The sequence below is a fragment of the Myxocyprinus asiaticus genome, chromosome 22 (genome assembly GCF_019703515.2).
Source record: "Myxocyprinus asiaticus isolate MX2 ecotype Aquarium Trade chromosome 22, UBuf_Myxa_2, whole genome shotgun sequence".
NCBI lineage: Eukaryota > Metazoa > Chordata > Actinopteri > Cypriniformes > Catostomidae > Myxocyprinus > Myxocyprinus asiaticus.
In genome coordinates this window covers 26,708,972-26,730,766 of record NC_059365.1, presented here as the reverse complement: position 1 = coordinate 26,730,766, position 21,795 = coordinate 26,708,972, and the positions used below count along the sequence as shown (strand labels likewise).

General features: G+C 39.5%; 1 protein-coding gene across 1 annotated transcript in view; it reads right to left on the bottom strand.

The window, feature by feature from the left end:
• LOC127413010 (tenomodulin-like) overlaps positions 1-21,214 on the bottom strand; it is a 68,986-nt gene extending 47,772 nt beyond the window's left edge. The window contains exons 1-2 of the mRNA XM_051649785.1: positions 20,971-21,214; positions 9,231-9,371 (exon numbers count right to left, since the gene is read on the bottom strand). Of these exons, the coding sequence (XP_051505745.1) occupies positions 9,231-9,371; positions 20,971-21,018 (189 nt within the window). The 5' untranslated portion in view covers positions 21,019-21,214. The remainder of the gene's footprint in view (positions 1-9,230; positions 9,372-20,970) is intronic.
• Between the last annotated feature and the right edge of the window lie 581 nt (positions 21,215-21,795).

The window sequence follows — 21,795 nt, the reverse complement described above, 5'->3', positions numbered from 1 at the left end:
CATTATTTTCCAGCATTATCTACAACATTCTATATGCTATAATTTTCATGTCATTGATTTAAAAGACTTTTAACTACATGCCAACCCCCTACTAGAATGCATGCATTTCCTCTCTTATTGAAAATCATTCAGCTCCCACTAGGAGATGCCAATCATCTTTGTGTTTAATTTTTGATCACTGAATCAAGCAGGATCCTCCCAAAGGGCTATTAGAACTGACTGACTAACAGAAGCACATCTGCTAGGCAAAGGGAAGGCTGGGAAAACTCCTTCTGATAAGTGCCACATTGAAGCAACAAAACAGCCAGCTCAGTCTGGTAATGCCATTACATTGCAAGTTCTGAGCTTGTTATTAGGTTTATTAGGTCTGGGTATCACCAACTACTGTACCTCATGATACAATACGAATTGCAGTACATACGTGACCATTCAGTACATTGCAATAGGGCCATCAACAGGGCTGAATTCAAAATTTTCATTGAAATATTACGAAAAATAGAATTATATTCTAATTTTTAAGACATTATTTCACGTAGGGGGAAAAATCTACAAGACATCTTTAAGACATCTCAGATGTTAAATCAATGTTGCCTCCTACGTCCACAAGATGGTGCATCAAATCGAAATAAAACAATCAGCACCCTGTTATAGCTATTGTATATTGCAAAAAACCTATTTGGCTGTTAACAAGTGTGTAAAATTATTTAGCCAGTTCATATTCTCAAATATTAGGTAAAAAGGAAAATGAGTAAATGAAATGCTTCAATAGTTTTATGTTAAATTAGTGTTGCACAGTAGCCTGTACCAGTGCCATAGTACCACCACAAACTCAAGCTTTATAATACCGGCATTATCACAGTGTTTTTCATTAATTACAGTTGTATACTGTTTACATACCTAATAGGCATGTAACAATACACAAATTTCACGCTACGATATGACACAATATGATACAAAGCCTCACGATACGATACGATACGATACAATATGATAAAAAAAAAAAAAACTAACTTTACAACTCAAACTTATTCAAGGATTCAACATAAATGACACAACAGTCTGACATTGGCAACAAAAAGCAAAGCTCTATAATAAAGTAACTTAAACAACAGCACTGCATTTATTCTGTTTGATTGTAATAAGAAAAACTAATATGAACTCACAATTTTAATGTTTTTCTTGAGAAAAATATGTTTGTCTACACTCAAGTAATTTATATTTGTATATCACTTTTTGCAATACACATAGGTTCAAAGTGGCTTTATAGAAAATCATGCCTTAATGTCTTAAAGCCCCCAGTGATCAAGCTAAAGTGAATGTAGCAAGGATAAAAACTCCTTTCAGTGTTATCTACTTGAGAGGAACCTGACCTCTGGTTTTACGATATTATGTACATAATCCAATATTATTTAGCGCCTTGAGCAAAAACCGGTTGGCACACATAATTTTTTTGGCCTTTTCCCTGTTTCACGTTGCATGTAAACTTTAGTGCCGTTATTACTCACTTATAAGTGTTGTGCTCATACCTGATTACATTTCGATGCTAAAGCCATAGATCTTCTCACCTACTGTAGATATGTTGCTCTGCTTTTCCTGTGAATGCTCAGTGCCCCCTCACCACGGAGGAGATTGTTTCAAAGCTCTCAGTGTTGCTTTGCTTGGTTTTAATTACACTATAATGTGTTTGTTTATAAATCGTACGATACATATGGTATTGTATAGTGAGCGTCGTATTGTTTGATACAATACGCTACAATATTTTAATGCTTGTACTGCGAGATGCTCAAAAGAGCTAGCCAAGGCATAGTCAAGACACAACTGCCAAAGATCTCCACCTAAGGCGCCGTTCACTCCGAATGAGTCCGTCTTTGTCTATGTAAGCATGCGCTAGACGTAGACTATGACTGTTGTGCCATGTCTTGCTGTTTTTTTCAGCATCTCCTGCAGGAGCGATGGATTTTTTAGACGCTGTGTCAATTTAAAAGGAAATTCAACCATTAAAACACGTCTCAAGACACCCAGGTTCTGTTTTATTTGTTGCACTGTGTCTATTTTAGCCCAAGAATGCAATCGGTAATCATAGTCAGTGTTTGGCACTCATCCAAAATTGTAATGTAATGCATTCAAACATGCATTTTTATCTTGAATTCGATGAATATTAGAAATTTAATTTGACAGCCTTGCATTGGAATGTATCACAACATTATAAATGCGACCTTTGCGACAGTTCCGAGTTAAGATGTCCACTGAGGGATGCTAAAAGTGAGTTACATTTTATCCCAAACAGATGAGGTTTAAAGGTTAATGCTCTATCGAGTTTTAAATTAGTCAAACCTACCTCCCTACACTAAATCTTAAACCTAAACCTAACCAATAGTGTCTTTAAAGCAAATGTGAGGTAAAAAAAATAAAATATTGCTAAAGCACCCATATCATTTTGTGGTGCTTCTATGACATTTTTGACTCATGTGTTGGCTTGTGTACTCTAGGACTCTAGGCCTTTGCATCACAGGTGCAATGCTAAATCTGACTGTACTTGAACAAACTTATAAATGTAGTTGGTTATGCAATACACATGTTAAAATATATAGCCTGAAAAGTCATGCACTATAGTAAGTGTTTAGATTTCATAAGATCCATCAACATTGTGATTGCAATATAATGATACCCGATTGTATCAGCACAGCCATACTTGTTATATTGACACAAGTAAAAAAACCAAAAAAAAAAAAAAAAAAAAACCAACAACTTTTAATCTAATGCCAAGATGGGAAATTCACCTCAACTGCACCTCTCCCTCATGAAATGACTGTGACTAAACTCCATTGCTGGCTGACAGATTTAACCCTTTACCCATTTGAAATAATGAGGCACATTCCTTGGGTCTGGGTGATGTTAAGAGCAGTTTCAGAAAAGTTAAACTAATGAAATCTGCTCTCTTCCTAAGGTGTGAGAGAGCTCTGTGACAAAACTAGTTTTTGGCAACCCGTGTAGAAATGAAACAGGATGTGAAAGCTCAATCAGAATTTAAACTGTGCAAGAGAAAGAGAACTGATCTCCGCTGCAGGAGAAGAGAGCTTGATGGGAAAGAAGAAGTGAGGAAAAGGCAATAGAATATAAAGGGAATGGGCTCCACACATTCATGATGAAGTGACAATATTTTATGTTTGTTACAGGAATCAAGAACATCATTTTACACGTTTCATTCTAGCATCTGTACCTGCACCAAGTATCGAAACATTCTGCTGCTAACTCTTTGAGACTTTATAAAATTTATTGTTGCTAATATGACTTTGTCATGGAGCTGCTGTTTGCTAAAGTGTTACCTTTCTTCTAGTCCCGTGTCCCAGATTTTTGACTTCTAGTCCACTTTGTAGCTTATTTTGGCCAAGAACTACCCAATTCAACAGGAAAAGACTGCCTGACTGTCACGCGAAGCGACCAATCACAGTTCAGTTGTATTTGCGCACCATTTAATGGTGGGTAAATCTGAAATATATGATTCTACAATAATTGACAGGCATGAAAAAAAAAAACAGTCATACAGAAAACAGATAAAATTAGCAGATATCTGTGTACAGGTGCACATTCCTCAACATACATACTTTCATTCATGTTATCAGAGATATAACATATCTTTAATACACTAAAGCGGTCCAGATAAATGTTACCTGTGGGTATTTAATGCACTTGTTGTATATCCATGACCTTCCACACAAGAAGGTCATGGACAAACAAGAAGCATGTTTGTGGGAACTGTAGTAATCACCCATGTGTAGATTCTGATTTGGTTGTTGCCAGAGCAACGAATGACCGGTGAAATAATCATGCTATAATTATTGTGGGTAGTTTTTCCTTTGTTCTGATTTGGTGAATGTGAAATACTTTTGTCTAAATCATAATATAAAAGTGAAAATATATAGTTAATTATATGCATAATAGGCTTTTGAATTACAGTAATTAATATGACCAAATAACATTAATTCAATTGTTAACTTCTGATGGGTCCATTTGAATTTTGAGGGGCAGAGCTTTTTGGCAGCTAGCAGTTTTGGGGTAGGTTATTGTTTGGAGAGAAGGTTTAGAGGTGGCAGGATCTAGCATGTATTACATTGCTTTTTGATGAAGAATTCATTGTAATGTAAATATATATATATTTTTTCAGTCCTGCCTCGTGAATTCAAATTTTAACCTGCCTTGTGATTTCAAAATGTAAAAATTTCAGACCTTACAAATTGCTACAGACACTTTTCCTTTGTCAGGCCATACTATCTAAGGATTCTTGTTCAGATGAATCCTGTAGTGCACCAGAGAATGTCTACTGTATAAAAAGTGGTCATATCATGAGGAATCAAAGTTTTCTCTATAGTTTGAGATAAAAAGCTTGATGTACTATGAAAAAATACTGTATTGTTCAACTTTCAGAACTCAATAATTCAATACATCAACATGTGACTGTCCACTTTTACATTTCAGTGATGCATTTTGGGTGAACTAAGGGAATGTTGGATAGATTTTATTCCTAAACATCAGAGAAACTAACAATAAAGGAGTAAAAATTATGAAAATTCATCAAACTTTGTGCTGTTTCTGGCTGCATGTAGCTTCTGCCACTCATTTAGGCTCTTTTGAACAGAGGCATGTAGTAAAGTATTGGGCAGTTAAAAAACTATATTGGACCAGATGGCAAACACCCATCCTGGGTTATAGCAATGCAAAGTGCTGCATGGGAAGGGGGCATTTCAAAAAGCTGCAAAAATTGACTTGGTTAATTCTAATGGTCAAAGAAAGGGTCAAATATGACTATTGAAACTATTTTTGCTGCAAAACAACAACAACAACAACAACAACAACAACAACAACAACAACAAAAAACATTAATTAATATTATTACACAATGTATGATGTGACCCCTTGAAATACAAGTGATTGGAACTCCTCTAATGCTTCTTCAAATACTTTTCTATGGGCATTCAAAATCCACCTGAGAGCTGAGTTGGAGTTGAAATGTTACATTCCTCTGTCTCTCTTTTTTAAATGATGACAGTTTGTTTCAGCCAGGTAGAGGTTAGACAGGTATAAACACAAGCCCATAAGTGAATAAAGGAGTCTGCTGAGTGAAATAAAAGAAGATTGCAGAGTGAAAGCACCACATCTATGGAGGGGGTTCCATAAGCAGCTGCTCGGATTGGCCGGTTGGTTTCATTACTGTAATTATTCTCCTTAAAAATCGGAAGACCCAAGGAATTTCCACGGATACACATAGCGAAAGAGAGAGAAAGGGATGAGGGCAATCAAAAGCCCTCCTTACATCTGGCATTAACGTGTTTCAAATCTGAATATTATTTGGGCATTCTTTACCTAGATTTGAATGTACACCTTGTATTCCAATGCGTCTCCAGTGTGACTGAATAGGGATCAGATCTCTATGCTACATGCTGACGTAGTTTCATTTAGGAGTAAAGTTGCTTGAACAACCATATGCACACTTGGCCGAGTGGCATCTTGTATACATCCCAATACCCAATATTTGTATACCTCGTGAGGTGGTTTGAGTGATCAGATTTCTATCCACCTTGAATACATCTAGGAGGGCATTTAAAAAAAAAAATTTCATGATCGGATAGCTATACAATCAATAAAAACATATGAAGTGATTAAGTGTAAATACCCACAAAGATCTGATCAATTTTAGGTATGTTTTCTCTCACAGCAGAAATTAAGCAAACAGTGCCACCACCACGGCTTCTTGGAGTCTATCCATATTTTCTTTGAGGAGAACAACATGACAGTCAGGACACAGGCAATAAACAAACCTGCTCGAGGGGGTGGGGGGCTTCATTGGCCAGCACCTGCCACTATTACTGGAGAGCAGGTGCAACTGTGTTCATTAAGATCCACATCCAGACACAGAAGTCCTTAAGAGGTGGTTGGGGGCACATTTTGCGAGGCTGCCTTGCAAACACAACATGGCAATAAGGTGAGTGAGGTAATTTCAGCTTGAATAATGGGGGGCGTCTTGTGATGCGACAGACATGTGAGGCAATTTCACAGCTCCTCTCCACCACTGTGTGTGTGATCTATTCAAGGTGTTCTCTGTCACTGCGGTCAATATGACAGACTATGCTGGTTCAGACATGATAAGGTAGTCTGAAAGAACATGGCTTGTCTGCAGCACATGTACGGTGTTGACTCGTCTGTCAACCGCAGTTACTTACCAAGACAATGGGCATTCAGAAGGTCAGGGAAATAGATGACAGCAGCTTAACACAGAAATCTGTAGTAACCACTGACCAAGACACTGATAAGATGAGATGAAGAGAAGGGACATCAGTGGCACTATGTTTGTAAAATGTATTAGCTTTAATTTATTTTACTATTATTACACCATGTCCTTTAACAGCCTGACATGGTATTTTGTTGATTGCTTGGTTTCTATTTCTGCAATGTGTTGCTCAGTTACTCCACCCACTGTGAAATTTAATTGGTCCAAAATCATGCTCCATATAGCCGTAAGTATTTAAAATCAAAAGGTTCTGATTGGCATGACCAGCATGATCAAATAGGAAATTGGCATGTTAGTTTTTCCACCCATATGTCCAACCATGTTCATGGCACAAATATCGCTCACACTGTACTTTTGACATTACATCAAATATACTATATTTTCAAAGAAGTACGTGAAAGAAATCTGTTTTGGTCTCAGTACTGTTATGGTTATGGTTAGGATTAGGATTTGGGTTAAGGTCAAATTAAACTTTTACATCACATCCTTTCCAAGAATTACATTCTTGCGCTTGTGCGGACCATTGCAACTGAAGGTCCAGCAATGACCACTGGCAGGGGCAGTTTAGACATTCAGAAAGCATACACATTCGACCTCCTGTTGTCGATTTTATTTTATTTTAATATTATTATTTTTTGAGAGTATGGACAAATACATTGCTTGTCACTCTAATATTATCATATTGCATCTATTTAGGACACAGTGTTATTTTAAATTTGTTTCTATTAGGTGATATGGCAGGCATCTAATCCCTGTGGAACAAGGAGAGCAATAATTAGGACAAGGGAAACAGGAAAGCAGCATTAGGAGCCAAGAGAGGATTTGGACTACATGCAGTCACTCAGTTAAGTACACACACCCGCTCTGCACACTTAAACACATAGTGGCAAAGAGAATGATGGCAAACTCTTTATCTTCCCTGGGCTTCTGTAACAACATATGTTTGTAAGTAATTAAAAGAAGTTCCCAAGCGGTCACCATGTCATATTGAAATACAATATGGTGAGCAAATTACCTTTCCACGGCAGTTTATGCAAAGCTGGGCACAGGAGACCGCTTTGCCGCTCCCTGCTGCCACATGGAAGGATTGGAGAAGACAATCTCCTGCTGTATTGATGTATTGACTTCTAATTAGTTTGTCAGGAGCTATAGCTTTTAAGAGCATGGGAATAATTGATGATACCTTACCTGAGAAAAAAAAGTCAAGCGATCGACGCTCACTGTCTCATAGAGTCACCATTTCATATTTCATCAAATCTAAATATGGGGAGGCGGGGCTTATGACATATGCAGTGGTGGTTTGAAACATTCATATCTAAGCTGCAGAACTGTGATGCCTGAAGCAGCAATAGTTGCACATTCAGGTTTTACAGAATACTGGGTGTCTAAAACACACACACACACACACACACACACACACACACACACACACCTGCATCCTTAATATTCCCCACTTACTGCTGTTGAAAAGAGACCCCCTTATGTTTAGGCCTATCATTATTTTTTTAGAGCAATATTTTGCTCATTGCTGGATATCAGCGATTACACTAGCTCAGCCGACCACAGCAGTTCAAGATCTCACCAGTGAATTCCAGTGTCATTAAATCTATTTCATACGATGTGAGAATCATCACTCTTTCTGCAGCAAATGATGACTCCTCAAGCAGGAGCGTGAAATATCTGATACAGAAATTAGGTTGTCTAGTGCAGCTTCAGATAATGCACTAAAATAATTGGCTTTTAAATTGTTAAGAACTCTAGCCACTGGGTGAAGTTATGCATAATATACTTTAGCAAAGCATAAGGTTGTTTTTGTTTTTTTGTTTTTTTGACACACTGGTATTGTTAATTACTTATACACTGTTCATTTCTGTGCATCAACAAAAATGAAGGAATTATAATGAATAATATCTATGTTTTGCAGTTCTAATTATTATTGCAATCTTATTATACAGTATAATATATATATATATATATATATATATATATATATATATATATATATATATATATATATTATACTGTATAATAAGATTGCAATTATATATATATATACACACATTACCGGTCAAAAGTTTTGAAACACTTACTCATTCTTCCTTATAATTGTTTTTTTTATTTTATTATTATTATTATTATTATTTTACATTTTAGAATAATAGTAAAGTCTTCAAAACTATGGAATAACATAAATGGAACTATGGGAATTATGTTGTGACTAAAGAAAATCCAAAATAAATCAAAACTGTGTTATATTTTAGCATCTTCAAAGCAGTCACCCTTTGCCTAGAATTTGCAGACATGTACTCTTGACATTTTCTCAACCGACTTCTTGAGGTTTCACCCTGGGATGCTTTTTAAACAGTATTAAAGGAGTTCCCATGTATATTGGGCACTCATTGGCTGCTTTTCTTTATTATTTGGTCCAAGTCATCAATTTCAAAAACTTTTTTTTTAATTTTTATTAAATGTTTATAATGAAATAAATTAATATGGTGGCACAATTATATTTTTGTCTACAAAACTAATTTCAAACATTTAAGCATACGCCTTCAGATCAAAAGACTTTTAAAACCATGAGAAACATTTCAGTCAAGTGTTTCAAAACTTTTGACCGGTAGTGTTTTATATATATATATATATATATATATATATATATATATATATATATATATATATATATATAATATAATATATATAACTTATTGTGTATTTATCCATTCATTCTGCTGTTTTCTACAATTCTGTCATGTTATTGTTTATTTCAAGGAAATCAAGATTGGATTCAGTCAGTTCCAAGAATATTCAATAGCGTGTGCAGATGTTTATGTCTTTCAGTTCCATTGGATGATTGTTATTCTAATCATTTTATAATTAATCCACAGGCATGCACCATTCTAACTAATATCTCTCAGCCTGCACAATAGATTTGAATTCATCTTACCTTTCCAGGGCTTGGGCTCCATACATATCTCAGACAAAAGATACAGAGGGCCAATGTCATGAATATCACACTCAGAATTATGGCACCACATTGGTAACTGCGATACCTGGCTTTTCTCTCCTTTTCCTTTCCCAGCTCAACCTATAAAAGAACCAAAATGATTGTGTATATGTTGGGAATTCATGTGAAGTTTTCACACATTCAATGTACACTGATGAGCCAAAACATTATGACCACTCACAGGTGAAGCGAATAACGTTGATCATCTCCTAACAAGGCCATATTTCAATGTCTGGGTAGATTAGATGGTAAGCAAACAATCAGTTCTCGTAGTCAACATGTTGTATGCATGAGAAATGGGCAGGACTTTGACAGGGGCCAAATTGTTATGGTCAGATGACTGGGTTAGAGCATCACTGAAACAGCAAGGCTTGTGGGGTGCTCCCGGTCAGCAGTGGTGAGTATCTACCGACAGTGGTCTGAGGAGGGACAAACCACAAATCGGCGACAGGGTGTTGGGCGCCCAAGACTCATCAATATGCAATGGCAACTAAGGTTATCCTGTCTGGTCCGAACCGACAGAAGGTCTACCTTGGCACAAGTCACAGAAAATTGTAATGATGGTTACGGTAGGAATGTGTCACAACACACAGTGCATCGTACCCTGCTGCTTATGAGGCTGCGTAGCCGCAGACCAGTCAGGGTGCCCATGATGATCCTTGTCCACCGTCAAAAGCACCTACAATGGGCACGCGAGTGCCGGAACTGGACCTTGGAGCAGTGGAAGAAGGTCACCTGGTCTGATGAGTCATGTTTTATTTTTCACTACGTGGACGGCCGTGTATGTGTGTGCTGTTTACCTGGGGAAGTGATGGCACCAGGATGCACTGTGGGAAGATGACAAGCTGGTGGAGGAAGTGTGATGCCCTGGGCAATGTTCTGCTGGGAAATCCTGGGTGTGGCCATTTATGTGGATGTCAATTGACATGTGTCACCTACCTAGACATCATTGCAGACCAGGTACACCCCTTCATGGCAATGGTATTCCCTGACAGCAATGGCCTCTTTCAGCAGGATAATGCACCCTACCACACTGCACACATTGTTTGGGAATGGTATGAGGGACATGATGAAGATTACAAGATGTTCCTCTGGCCTCCAAATTCCCCAGATCTCAATCCGATTGAGCATCTGTGGGATGTGCTGAACCAACAAGTCCGATCCATGTCAGCTCCACCTTGCAAATTACAGGACTTGAAGGATCTGCTGCTAAAGTCTTGGTGCCAGATGCCACAAGACACATTCAGGCATCTTGTAGAGTCCTTGCCTCAGCAGTTCAGTGCTGTTTTGATGGCACACAGAGGACCAACAGCATATTAGGCAGGTGGTCATAATGTTTTGGCTCATCAGTGTATTCCACCATAGTGCTCAGCTAAGAAATAATTACATGGGCAATTTTAATTCTTCTGAGATAGAACAAAAGGTCACATTTATTAAAATTATTAAAAGTTGGTCTGTTCGATTCCCGGAGCTTATGGCCGCAAATTAATAAAAGAGATGCTTTTGTTCCAGCTGAGCTCCATGTGGGAAAGTCTAACAGCTTACTATTCACAGTGGTGTGCTCCACTCCATCTCTTAGGACATGGCCAATCAGAATGATGAAATATGGAGGAACAACTTCAATTAGCAATGTGTCTAGCCGAAATAGAAGCTCATAAAGCAGTGGTGACGCCGAAATAGAAGCTTATAAAGCAGTGGTGACTTCTGCGATTGTACTTTATCTCACAGTTTGAGACACAGGACACAAGACCATCTCATAATCTTCCAAATTAGCAATTTAGCATGATTACTCAAGGATATGGTGTTGGAGTGATGGCTGCTGGAAACGGGGCCTGTCTAGCTTTGATCAAAAATTACTTTTTTCATATAGGGATGGTGCTGTTTTTTTTTTTTTTTTTTTTTTCTTACATCATTAATGTCCTGACTATACTTTGTGATCAGTTGAATGCCACTTTGGTGAATTAAAGTACCAGTTTCCTTCCGAAACAGCAAAATCTGTACATTATTCCAAACCATTGACCGCCAGTCTATGTATGGAAAACATAGTTATCATTATTTAGTTTTTTCTCAGCAATTCAAGCATTCTCAGAAAATTCTACAGATTATATAGTAATTGCTGGCTGTCAGATTCAGTTACAATTTTGATTTATTTATTTAAAACAATTATATAAATTGTTTGTCTGTGTATGTTTGTTTTACTAATTTTTTTCATTATATCTGTCAAAAATACATCAAAATCTGCAGCAAAGCTTCAAATGCATCCTGTCTGACCTGAATTTGAACCCAGGCCACTGAATGTACTGTTAGTAGGATTAAACACTGGACCAGCATCCCAGCTCTATTAGATCCATCACTTTGTTGATTTTCAGGTGATCAAGTCATTATTCATTATTAAGAAATAAAGGCAATTGAAAGCATATCATTGACACATTTCAGCCTATGATGCTTTAATGTTGCAAATAAAATAATTCCATTTGTGTTTTACTGCTCTGACGTGTAATCGCAAGTTTCCCATGTTACCATGTGAAGCCGTTAAAATCGCTCTTAAACTGTGTTAAATTCATTAGAACAGACATCAGTTAAACAAAGCGGGTTAATAATGATACCAGCATTTTTTTTTTAATAATGTGCAAAACGTAATTTCTTTGCTCCTTGGCAATTCACATTGAATGAATCTGCTGAAAAGGCAAGTGAAATTATTCACATGCACGCGCACATCCCCAGTTACATGATCCCCAGTTGATCCATAACACTGGCTCTGCTTTGCCCTAACAAAAAGGCACGGGCTGGCGCTGTGTCGTGACATCATCGCGTACAAAAATGTCCCATTTCATTGGCTAGGCATCAACCAATAAAACGACTTCATTGACCCCTCCCCCGCCGAACACTGGTCTTGCTCTCTCGCATCAGGATTTACAAGTGCACAGGTGAGTCTTACAACAGGTTTTATTGCAAAAGCAGTTGCAAAAGTCAAGACATGAAGATTAAAATTTGCAGTGGCAGATTTGAGAGGTTGTAAGTGCCGATTTGTAGTTTTACTGCAAAAATGAATTAAAGTACAAAAGTTAATGTGTAATACAAGTTTGTGTCTGTAGTTGTATTTATGTGAATGTCATTTTACACATTTGTGACTACTTGTCTGCAATTGTGAATTCAAAACACAAGCTTTGAATTATTGTCTATAAGTGCAGATTGCAACATTCAACTTCAAATTTTTATATTACAAGTTTTCCCATCGGTGCTGTAAGTTTCAGCTTACGAGTACAAAACTTTATTGTACAAGTTCTCAAATCCAAATATGCAAGCTCTCGAGTTTTGCTACTGATTTACCTTCATAAAACAGAGGGTATTTGCACTAAGTGCAAATAGCAACAAAAAGCATCTATTTTGCACAAAGTGCAAATAGTGTTAGATGCTATCTGTACCCAAGTGTAAACAGTGGCAGATACTGTTTGCACCAACAGACTAACATACAGTGTAACTGCAGTGTGTTCCCACAGATACCCTACACCAACCCCTATCCCTAAACCTAACCCTAACCTTACCTTACAAAAATGTACCATGGTTTTACTACAGTAACCTTAGTATCACCATGGTATTTTGTATTAAAATCATAGTAACCACTAAATTAAATATAGTTACCATATCAACACCATATTACTGTAGTAACACCATGGTTAAATGCATTAAAACTATGGCTTCTGCCAAAAACATGGTTACTACAATATTACTATAGTAAAACCATGGTTAATTTTATCCAGATCAAACCTTTCTCTCAACTCCCTGATCATCACCATCACTGCGAGGTAATCTATTTTTTTCTGGTCACTATGTGTCTCAAGGTTTAAGAAATCCATTTATTTTTATTGAATATTGATGGAGCAATATAATTTGAGTGAAAAGAAATAACAACAGAATGTTGTTTTGAATACAATAAATGTTTATTTTTTTTTAAAGGTGGCGAGGGATCCTTTTACCCCACACCTGGGGTAAAAGGCTCCCTCTCTTGGGATAAAAGGTCCCTAGAGGGGGTTATAGTGATATAGTGTGCATACTGGGGCAATAGTTATAGTGCAAAATTTGCAGTGATTGGCAGTAAATTTGGTACAAATAGCAAAGCTATTAGCTTAACTACATTTCTGAGTAGCGAGGTGGTAGCTTCGCTGGTTTTTAAATCAAGTAGCTTTTAAATCAAGTAGCTTTTCAGTAGCGAAGCTATATTTTTGACTAGGTAGCGGCGTAGCGTTGACAAAAGCTACACCGCTACATCATGCCTTGTCTCCCGGTGTTTACTATTGCCAGTTTTGAATCAGAACTAAAGATGTCCAATCACAAATGAATCGCTCATTTGCGTCAATTCTTTACAATGAATTGGTCATACGTGATAGGAAACAGTCTGAATTGGTTCGCGATTCAATCTGAATGACACAGAAAGCTCACGCGCATGCTGCTGAATTATTTGGTGTGCGCTCTCACTTGCCAACACGCTCACGGAATATTTAAAATACGGAAAATAAAGATAACGCTGGTTGCAGTGGATCTACAATCAATAGAAACCAAACCTGCAAATGTGTCCTATCATTTGCCAGTGATGAAGAAGTTCAACACGTGTACAGCTTGTGAATGACTTCTGCAGGTAAATACATTTTCCCACCATAAGAGTATCAAAACACTTATTAGCCTTCACGAAAACACATAAAATGTACCATGGCATTACCATGTTTTTTTGGACATGTACAATTACCTGGGAGCACCATGTTAATACAATGGTATACGAACATGGTAATCATATAACGAAGTACCATGGTATTTTTTTTAATTACCTTGAAGCATCATGCAAATACAGAATGGTACATAAATATGGTAGTTGTATTTCAAAGTACCATGGTATTATCATCTGATAACATCAGAAATCACATTGTTATTGCACAGATGTGTTCACATACATAAGGAATTTGGCCTCTTATCTAAAGCTTCCAGTACATACAGAAATACAACAGCTAGACACAGAATTACAGGATAAGGTGAATAGTATACTGTTTGTATGCACCTTTTTACAGGAATGTGCAAATGTAATTATGTTTAAATGGGTATGGGTTTGTAGAGGTAGCATGTTTAAATATGAATGTACATGTTTTTTTTTATTTTTTATTTTTTTGCTTTTTTTATATGCACATACGTATTGCACCATACTGTATATTTGTATACTGTATTGCACTAAAATAATATACTGTACCATGGCTTCGATAAACATTATTTGAATAAGTCTTTTAGATGCTTTGTCTATGACGGTATGCTCCGTGCATTTGCAGCTGAAAAAAAAGTATAAAGTAGCTAAAATGTAGCAAGCTACTTTTGGCGTGTAGCTTGTAGTGTAACTTGCTACTTTCTCTGAAGTGTAGCTTTAACAAATTTTTCTGTTGAATAGTTGGTAGCTAAGCTAGCTACATTTTTTGAGTAGCTTGCCCAACACTGACAATTTATCAACTTATGCAAATACTTTTGAGACAACAAGATGCTTTTTTGAGTAACAAATTATGATAATACTTCCTCAAAATAACTACTTCAGAAAAGGGTGCATAATTTCTTGTTCATTTCAATCACATTTGACATTTTATTACATCTTAATATTCTATAAACAAATTAATCTCCATTGTGATTGGATCACTCACCACTTTGAAAATATTTCATATAAAATCTATTCACCCCGCTTAAGAAAAACAATGTGTTTAATAGGAGCCTTTAGCTCCTGCAACAGGGGTGCTTTTTACCCCAAATACCATCCTTCCACTTATTGGACAGTTATAATATATATATATAAATATATGTGATAATTTCCAGGAAATTAATTAGCTACATACAATTACAACATTTAAAATAAATATTAAATATTAGATAAAATTGCCTCTAAATCAACCTTTAGACATTACATGCAGTGATCTCATGGAAGAGGAAAAATGTGCAATTCATATTGACAAACACGTGTTTAGGAAAGTACTGTGGTAGTTTTTACTGCTATTTAGTGTTTTGGGAGAAAATACAATCAAAGGAGCCTTTTACCTCGCGGAAACTTTTGCCCCATTATACCCTATTAATTTGTATTAATTATTATAAGTACCATTAAAGGAAATATTTAGAGTGGAAACGGGATGGGAAAAAGTAGGACAAAAGGGCGGTCCGCATGGAAAAAGCACGTTCTAACTGTATTTAATCACTACACCATTGCAGCAACACATGGTGATGCATTTTGTCTACTATTTGAGTGCAAATAGCAGCGCTGTGTGGCAGGTGCTGTTTACACCTGGTGCAAATAGTCATCCGATATACACTACCGGTCAAAAGTTTTGAAACACTTGACTGAAATGTTTCTCATGATCTTAAAAATCTTTTGATCTGAAGGCGTATGCTTAAATGTTTAAAATGAGTTCCCTGTCTGTCACTCACTCAACGTTGTGTTGATGTAGTGACACTAGGGGTTGCCCTTGGGAGCCCCAAACACCTCTGATCTTTGAGAAAAGGCCAATGGAAATTGGCGAGTGGAACCTGTATGCCACTCCCCCGGACATACGGGTATAAAAGGAGCTGGCTCGCAACCTCTCATTCAGATTTTTCACTCGGGTCGATGCATATGAGACCGCTTCAGCACTGGCGTCAGACTCCAGTCGCGAGGTGGGCATGGTGCCGCGGCACACATCGTGTGGTCATTACGCCGATCTGCCGCTACCTGTTCAGCCCTTGGATGGGCCTTGCACTAAAGGAACTCCTTCCTGCAGGCATGCAAGTACCCCAGGCACGTCATGGTTATGAAAGACGCCCCGAGTGTGGCTGGGGCGCCGTGTCCGGGACATGGCCGCGACTGCATTGGCATCAACTGCCTCGAGTTGCTGGCAGTGTTGCTCACCCTGCGGAGGCTTCGGCCATTGATCCAGGGCAAGCACTGGTAATGGTAGCACACAGGGCAATGGTAGCGTACAGTAGCCGCCAAGGCGGCTTGCACTCGCGTCGTATGTCGCAACTCGCCCGCCGCCTCCTTCTATGGAGTCAGCAGCGACTCGTCATTGCGAGCCGCTCACATCCCACGCGACCTCGACAGCGCAACAGATGCACTTACGTGACAGACGTGCTTTTGCGACAGGTCACGCTCAGGGGAGAGTGGAAACTCCACCCCCAGGTGGTCCAGCTGGTTTGGAGTCGATTCGGTCAAGCGCAGGTAAGCCTGTTTGCTTCCTGGGAAATCTCCCACTGCCTTGCACTGGTACGCCCAGGCCGAGGCTTCCCTCAGCACAGATGCGCTGGCACACAGCTGGCCACGCTAGTATTTGTTCCCCCAGTGAGCCTACTTGCACAGACCCTGTGCAAGGTCAGGGAGGACGAGGAGCAGGTCATCCTATTGGCACCCTACTGGCCCACCCAGAATTGGGTCTCGGACCTCACACTCCTCGTAACAGCCCCTCCCTGGTGAATTCCCCTGAGGGGGGGTTCTCCTCTCACAGGGATGGGGCATCATCTGGCACCCGCGACCAGACCTCTGGAATGTTCATGTCTGGCCCTTGGACAGGACGCGGAAGACCTAAGTGGCCTAGACACGATCACTCAGGCTATGGCTCCATCTATGAGGTGCCTGTATGCATTTCAGTGGCATCTGTTCCCTAAGTGGTGTTCTTCCCGACGCGAAGACCCCCAGAGATGCGCAGTCGGGTCGGTGCTTTCATTCCTGCAGGAAAGGCTGGTGGGACGGCTGTCCCCCCCACCTTGAGGGTGTACGTGGCCACTATGGCGGCGCACCACAATGCAGTTGACGGTAAGTATTTAGGGAAGCACGACCCGATCATCAGGTCCCTTAGAGGCACGAGGAGGTTGAATCCTCCCAGACCGCGCCTCATTCCCTCAAGGGATCTCTCCGTGGTCCTGCGGGGAGCCCCGTTTGAGCCCTGGAGTCAGTTGAGATAAAGGCAGTCTCTTGAAGACTGCCCTCCTGACTGAGCTCACGTCCATCAAGAGGGTAGGGGACCTGCAGGCATTCTCTGTCAGCGACATGTGCCTGGAGTTTGGTCTGGAATACTCTGACGTGGTCCTGAGGCCCCGACTGAGCTATATGCCCAAGGTTCCCATGACCCCGTTTAGGGATCAGGTGGTGAACCTGCAAGCAAATCTGCCCCAGGAAGAGGCAGACTCAGCCTTTTCATTGCTGTGTCTGGTGCGTGCTTTGCGCATCTACTTGGATCGCACGCAGAGCTTTAGAGGCTCTGAGCAGCTCTTTGTCTGGTTCGGAGGACAGCAGAATGGGAGCACTGCCTCCAAACAGAGGATCGCCCAGTGGGTCATTGACGCCATCACTTTGGCATACCATGCCCAGGAAGTGCCGCCCCCCTTGGGGCTTTGGGCATACTGCACCAGGAGTGTGGCGGCCTCCTGGGCCCTGACCAATGGCGCCTCTTTGGCAGACATTGGTAGAGCAGCGGGCTGAGCAACACCCAATACCTTCACGAGGTTCCTCAACCTCCAGGTTGAGCCAGTTCGTCCCGTGTGTTGTCAGGTACGAACAAGTAAGTTGGCGGGACAACTGGCCAGTTGTACCGCTTGCGTATAGCGCCTTTCCCCTCCTGGAGGGGGAGACGTGCGCTTGTTACCCTCCAGCCGTGTTCACGAGGTCGTGGACGCTGGATGTCCTTCCTCCTTAGCCCTGTGGCAGGCGAGTTTGTGAAGAAACTCAATGCCGGCCCAGTACATGTGCTATTAGGCTCTGTACTGGGGTAGATGCTCCACATGCGCTGGTTTCCTGTTTGTAACACAGTGTGATGTATCTTCCGCAAGACGCTTTCCCTGTAAGTAAACCTGCATCTTCCTTGGGCAGAGTTTCCCTCTGCCACCGGTCGCCATGTTTGTAGAGCTCTGTCCCCTCTGGGTAGGACCTACCACAGGGACTTCTCCACATGCGACACTGCCGACAAGACTCAGTAAGACCATGTGATGTATTTCCACACAACTGTCTCCCCTTCGGGCAGGATGTGGTCTCCGTGGTGCCTTCCCCTAGGGAATGGACACTCCCCTGATGCCGACATTTATGGCCCCCAGCTGAATGATTTTCATTCTTTTTTGGGGAGAAAAAAAGAAGAGAAGAGACCACGGCTGGGGTGGCCTGTCCCCATTTTGGGCAGTCGACTTGTTCCCGAGGTGCGGGGGACCGTACGACGCTCATAGGAGCGTTGAGGAGGTTACGTGATGGCCAGGTGCGCTGGCTACGAGGCACGCAATGGTTTGCCCTTCTCGCACCAGCAGTCCACGTAACACAGTTCAACTAGTTGTGGCGTTTCATATAGGGACCCCTAGTGTCACTACATCGACACAGCGTCGAGTGAGTGACAGATAAGGAACGTCTTGGTTACTTTTGTAACCTCCATTCCCTGATGGAGGGAACGAGACATTGTGTCCCTCCTGCCACAACTCTGATTTACCTGATGAAATGGCCGAGACCCTGTCTCGACCCCTCAGCACAAACCTGAATGAGTGGTTGTGAGCCAGCTCCTTTTATACCCATATGTCCAGGGGAGTGGCATGCAGATTCCACTTGCCAATTCCCATTGGCCTTTTCTCAAAGATCAGAGGTGTTTGGGACTCCCAAGGGTGACCCCTAGTGTCACTACATCGACACAACGTCTCGTTCCCTCCATCAGGGAATGGAGGTTACGAAAGTAACCAGGACGTTTTGTAGACAAAAATACAATTGTGCCACCATATTAATTTATTTCATTATAAAACTAAAATTTTATTAAAAAATCTAAGTTTTTGAAATTGATGACTTGGACCAAATAATAAAGAAAAGCAGCCAATAAGTGCCCAACATAGATGGGAACTCCTTCAATACTGTTTAAAAAGCATCCCAGGGTGATACTTCAAGAAGTTGGTTGAGAAAATGTCAAGAGTACATTTTTGCAAATTCTAGGCAAAGGGTGACTTTTGATTTATTTTGGATTTTTTTTTAGTCACAACATAATTCCCATAGTTCCATTTATGTTATTCCATAGTTTTGATGACTTTACTATTATTCTAAAATGTAAAAAAATAAAATAAAAAATATAATAAAGAATGAGTAAGTGTTTCAAAACTTTTGACCGGTAGTGCAACACAGGTGCTATACATATATATATTCACTCCACAGTCTCTTTGACTGCACGATGAGTTGCACGAGCACCATCCAAGACATACGTAGGTTTGGATTCTATGAAAACTCTGAAGTAATCATGTTCACAAAAACAATGGTGAGCAGGATTCGGAGGTTGCATTTTCTGGCTATGATTACATTTTTACTCAACTGATGGTTAAAAAACATTGGACAGGCAGATTTTCTTCAGAAGTATGCACCAATATATTTTTTGCCTCAGGAGTTTGTCCCTTGTCATGAACGCCCTGTTAAAAACATCAAGGCACAAGCACTCTCGATACGCATGATGGGAAACAGGAGGACAAACAATTAGAAAAGGCCAAAATTCCTCTAAAGAAAAATTTCTTCTTATGTGAAGCAAAAATGTGAAAAAAGATAGAGCTGAAATCCAGAGGTTGCATAAGCAGTGGAAACTTGACTGGAGGACAAAGTTCCATCTGCTCGGAATATAAATGGCTCTGAAAATATATACGGCTGCCAGCAAAATGGTATTAAACCAGTTTAAGGTTAAGAATCAGCGAGGCAATTCTGCTGTAGAAATTCTACGGCGATGAAGGGAGCCAAGGGCCCCCTGCTGATGATAGAGAGTGTGAGGAAGGGCGAAAAAGAGAAAGACGGAAAAAGACAGAGGCAAGGTAAAGGGAGGGAGGGCAGGAGAGAAAACAATGGAGAGATTTATATGAGGAGAGAGGAAAGAGAAGTTGCAAGAAAAATTGAGAAAGAGAGAATAAAAGAGGAGGTTTTCCTAATACACCTTATACAATTTTCATCTGAAAGATGAAAAAGGGAGGATCACACTCTTATTTCTGTAATTTCACATCATTGATGGGGATGGGGATAAGAATATTTCTTCTTAAAAGAAAACTGCACGTTGTTGCACAATTACTCAAATTTATATTTATCCTCACTGGCTCTATGCAAGTCTGAAAGAATATATTAATAATTTGGTGTTATGTTACATTATATTGTTGAAAAGAAGTCCACCCTCTTGATTTGCAGCAAAGCTGACATTTGATTGCATATACAATGCTGGGAAAATGATCTTGATTACTTAATTGTAAATCATGTGGAATAATTTGCACAGTAGTTAATGTCTAGCCTTACAGCTGTGGAGTGCAGCACTCAGCTGGAGAAAAGGCACTGAGTGAAAGAAAACAAAGATGAAAACTAAAAACTCAAAAGCCTTGTAGCAAGAAATAATTAAGATTTTTACCCCAACCTGACAGTCACATATCACAACCCTCGAAAAGAGCAATTATCATTTAGATTTAGATCATTTAGAGATCTCCCACCCATCACATCCTATTTACCTTTCATTTTCTGAATTTTAAAATCTGGAAACTGTAACTCAATATTTTCAGAGGAATAACATATACATTATTCCTATATAATATTAAATTCCTATAGAATATTGAAACTGTTGCCTGTTTCCTTTTTTTCTAATTACATTATTTACTGTACAGTATATTCTAATAATAATTAAAAAAAAAACTATGTAAAAGCACATGCACAACTCACATCTTCACACAGGACTTGTTGACTGCTGAAGGAAGGGTTACTCTCCATAACTGTAGCTGGAGCAAAGATAATCTCCTTTGGAAACCTTCTCCAACTTAGAGCTGAAGTTTTTCTCACTGGGAGCAAAAGAGTCAAATTTTCATTCCATTGGTAATTTGGGAGTATGTTCAAGAGGGAGGGTTTTTCTTTCAGATGGGATGGAATAACTTCAACTTTAACTACAGTGATTCCTTTTAGTACACAAAGCAGTTATGAATGGAGATTAGACTGCTATGAGTTGCCATGAGTGTAATTGGCTTATCAGTCCCCCCACCAAACCCCCCCCCCCATCTTTCCTCTTTCAACCACACCACATACAGTATAAACACACCACATTCAGGCATAAAACACATTTACAGTCTATGGTTACTGTTATTTAGTTATCATAGGAGAGACAGGGGCTAGTCGTCACACTTTTTTGACTCAAAATCTTATAGTTACTTATAAATAGTCCTTGTGACAATTCCCCTATGAGACAACTAGCCCCTGCATACTGTGGCCATCAAAACTTTGAACCACATTCACAACTGGAATCATCTGGGAAGGTATCAGGTTTACAATGAAGAGGAAAACTGAATTAATATGGATGGGAGAATGCACTGCTGAAGTGGTTTCCCTTCTTTTCATAGCAGCTAAATTGACTTTGCAAGCCTACACTTTGAATTTGAAACCATTTTTAATTTGCACAGTAACTCTGAGGCCTGCACTTGGAGACTGTGGATAATGGATAAAAGCAGTGATATTTATAACCCATAGCTTTAGTTATAAAACTTCTCAACAGCAAAG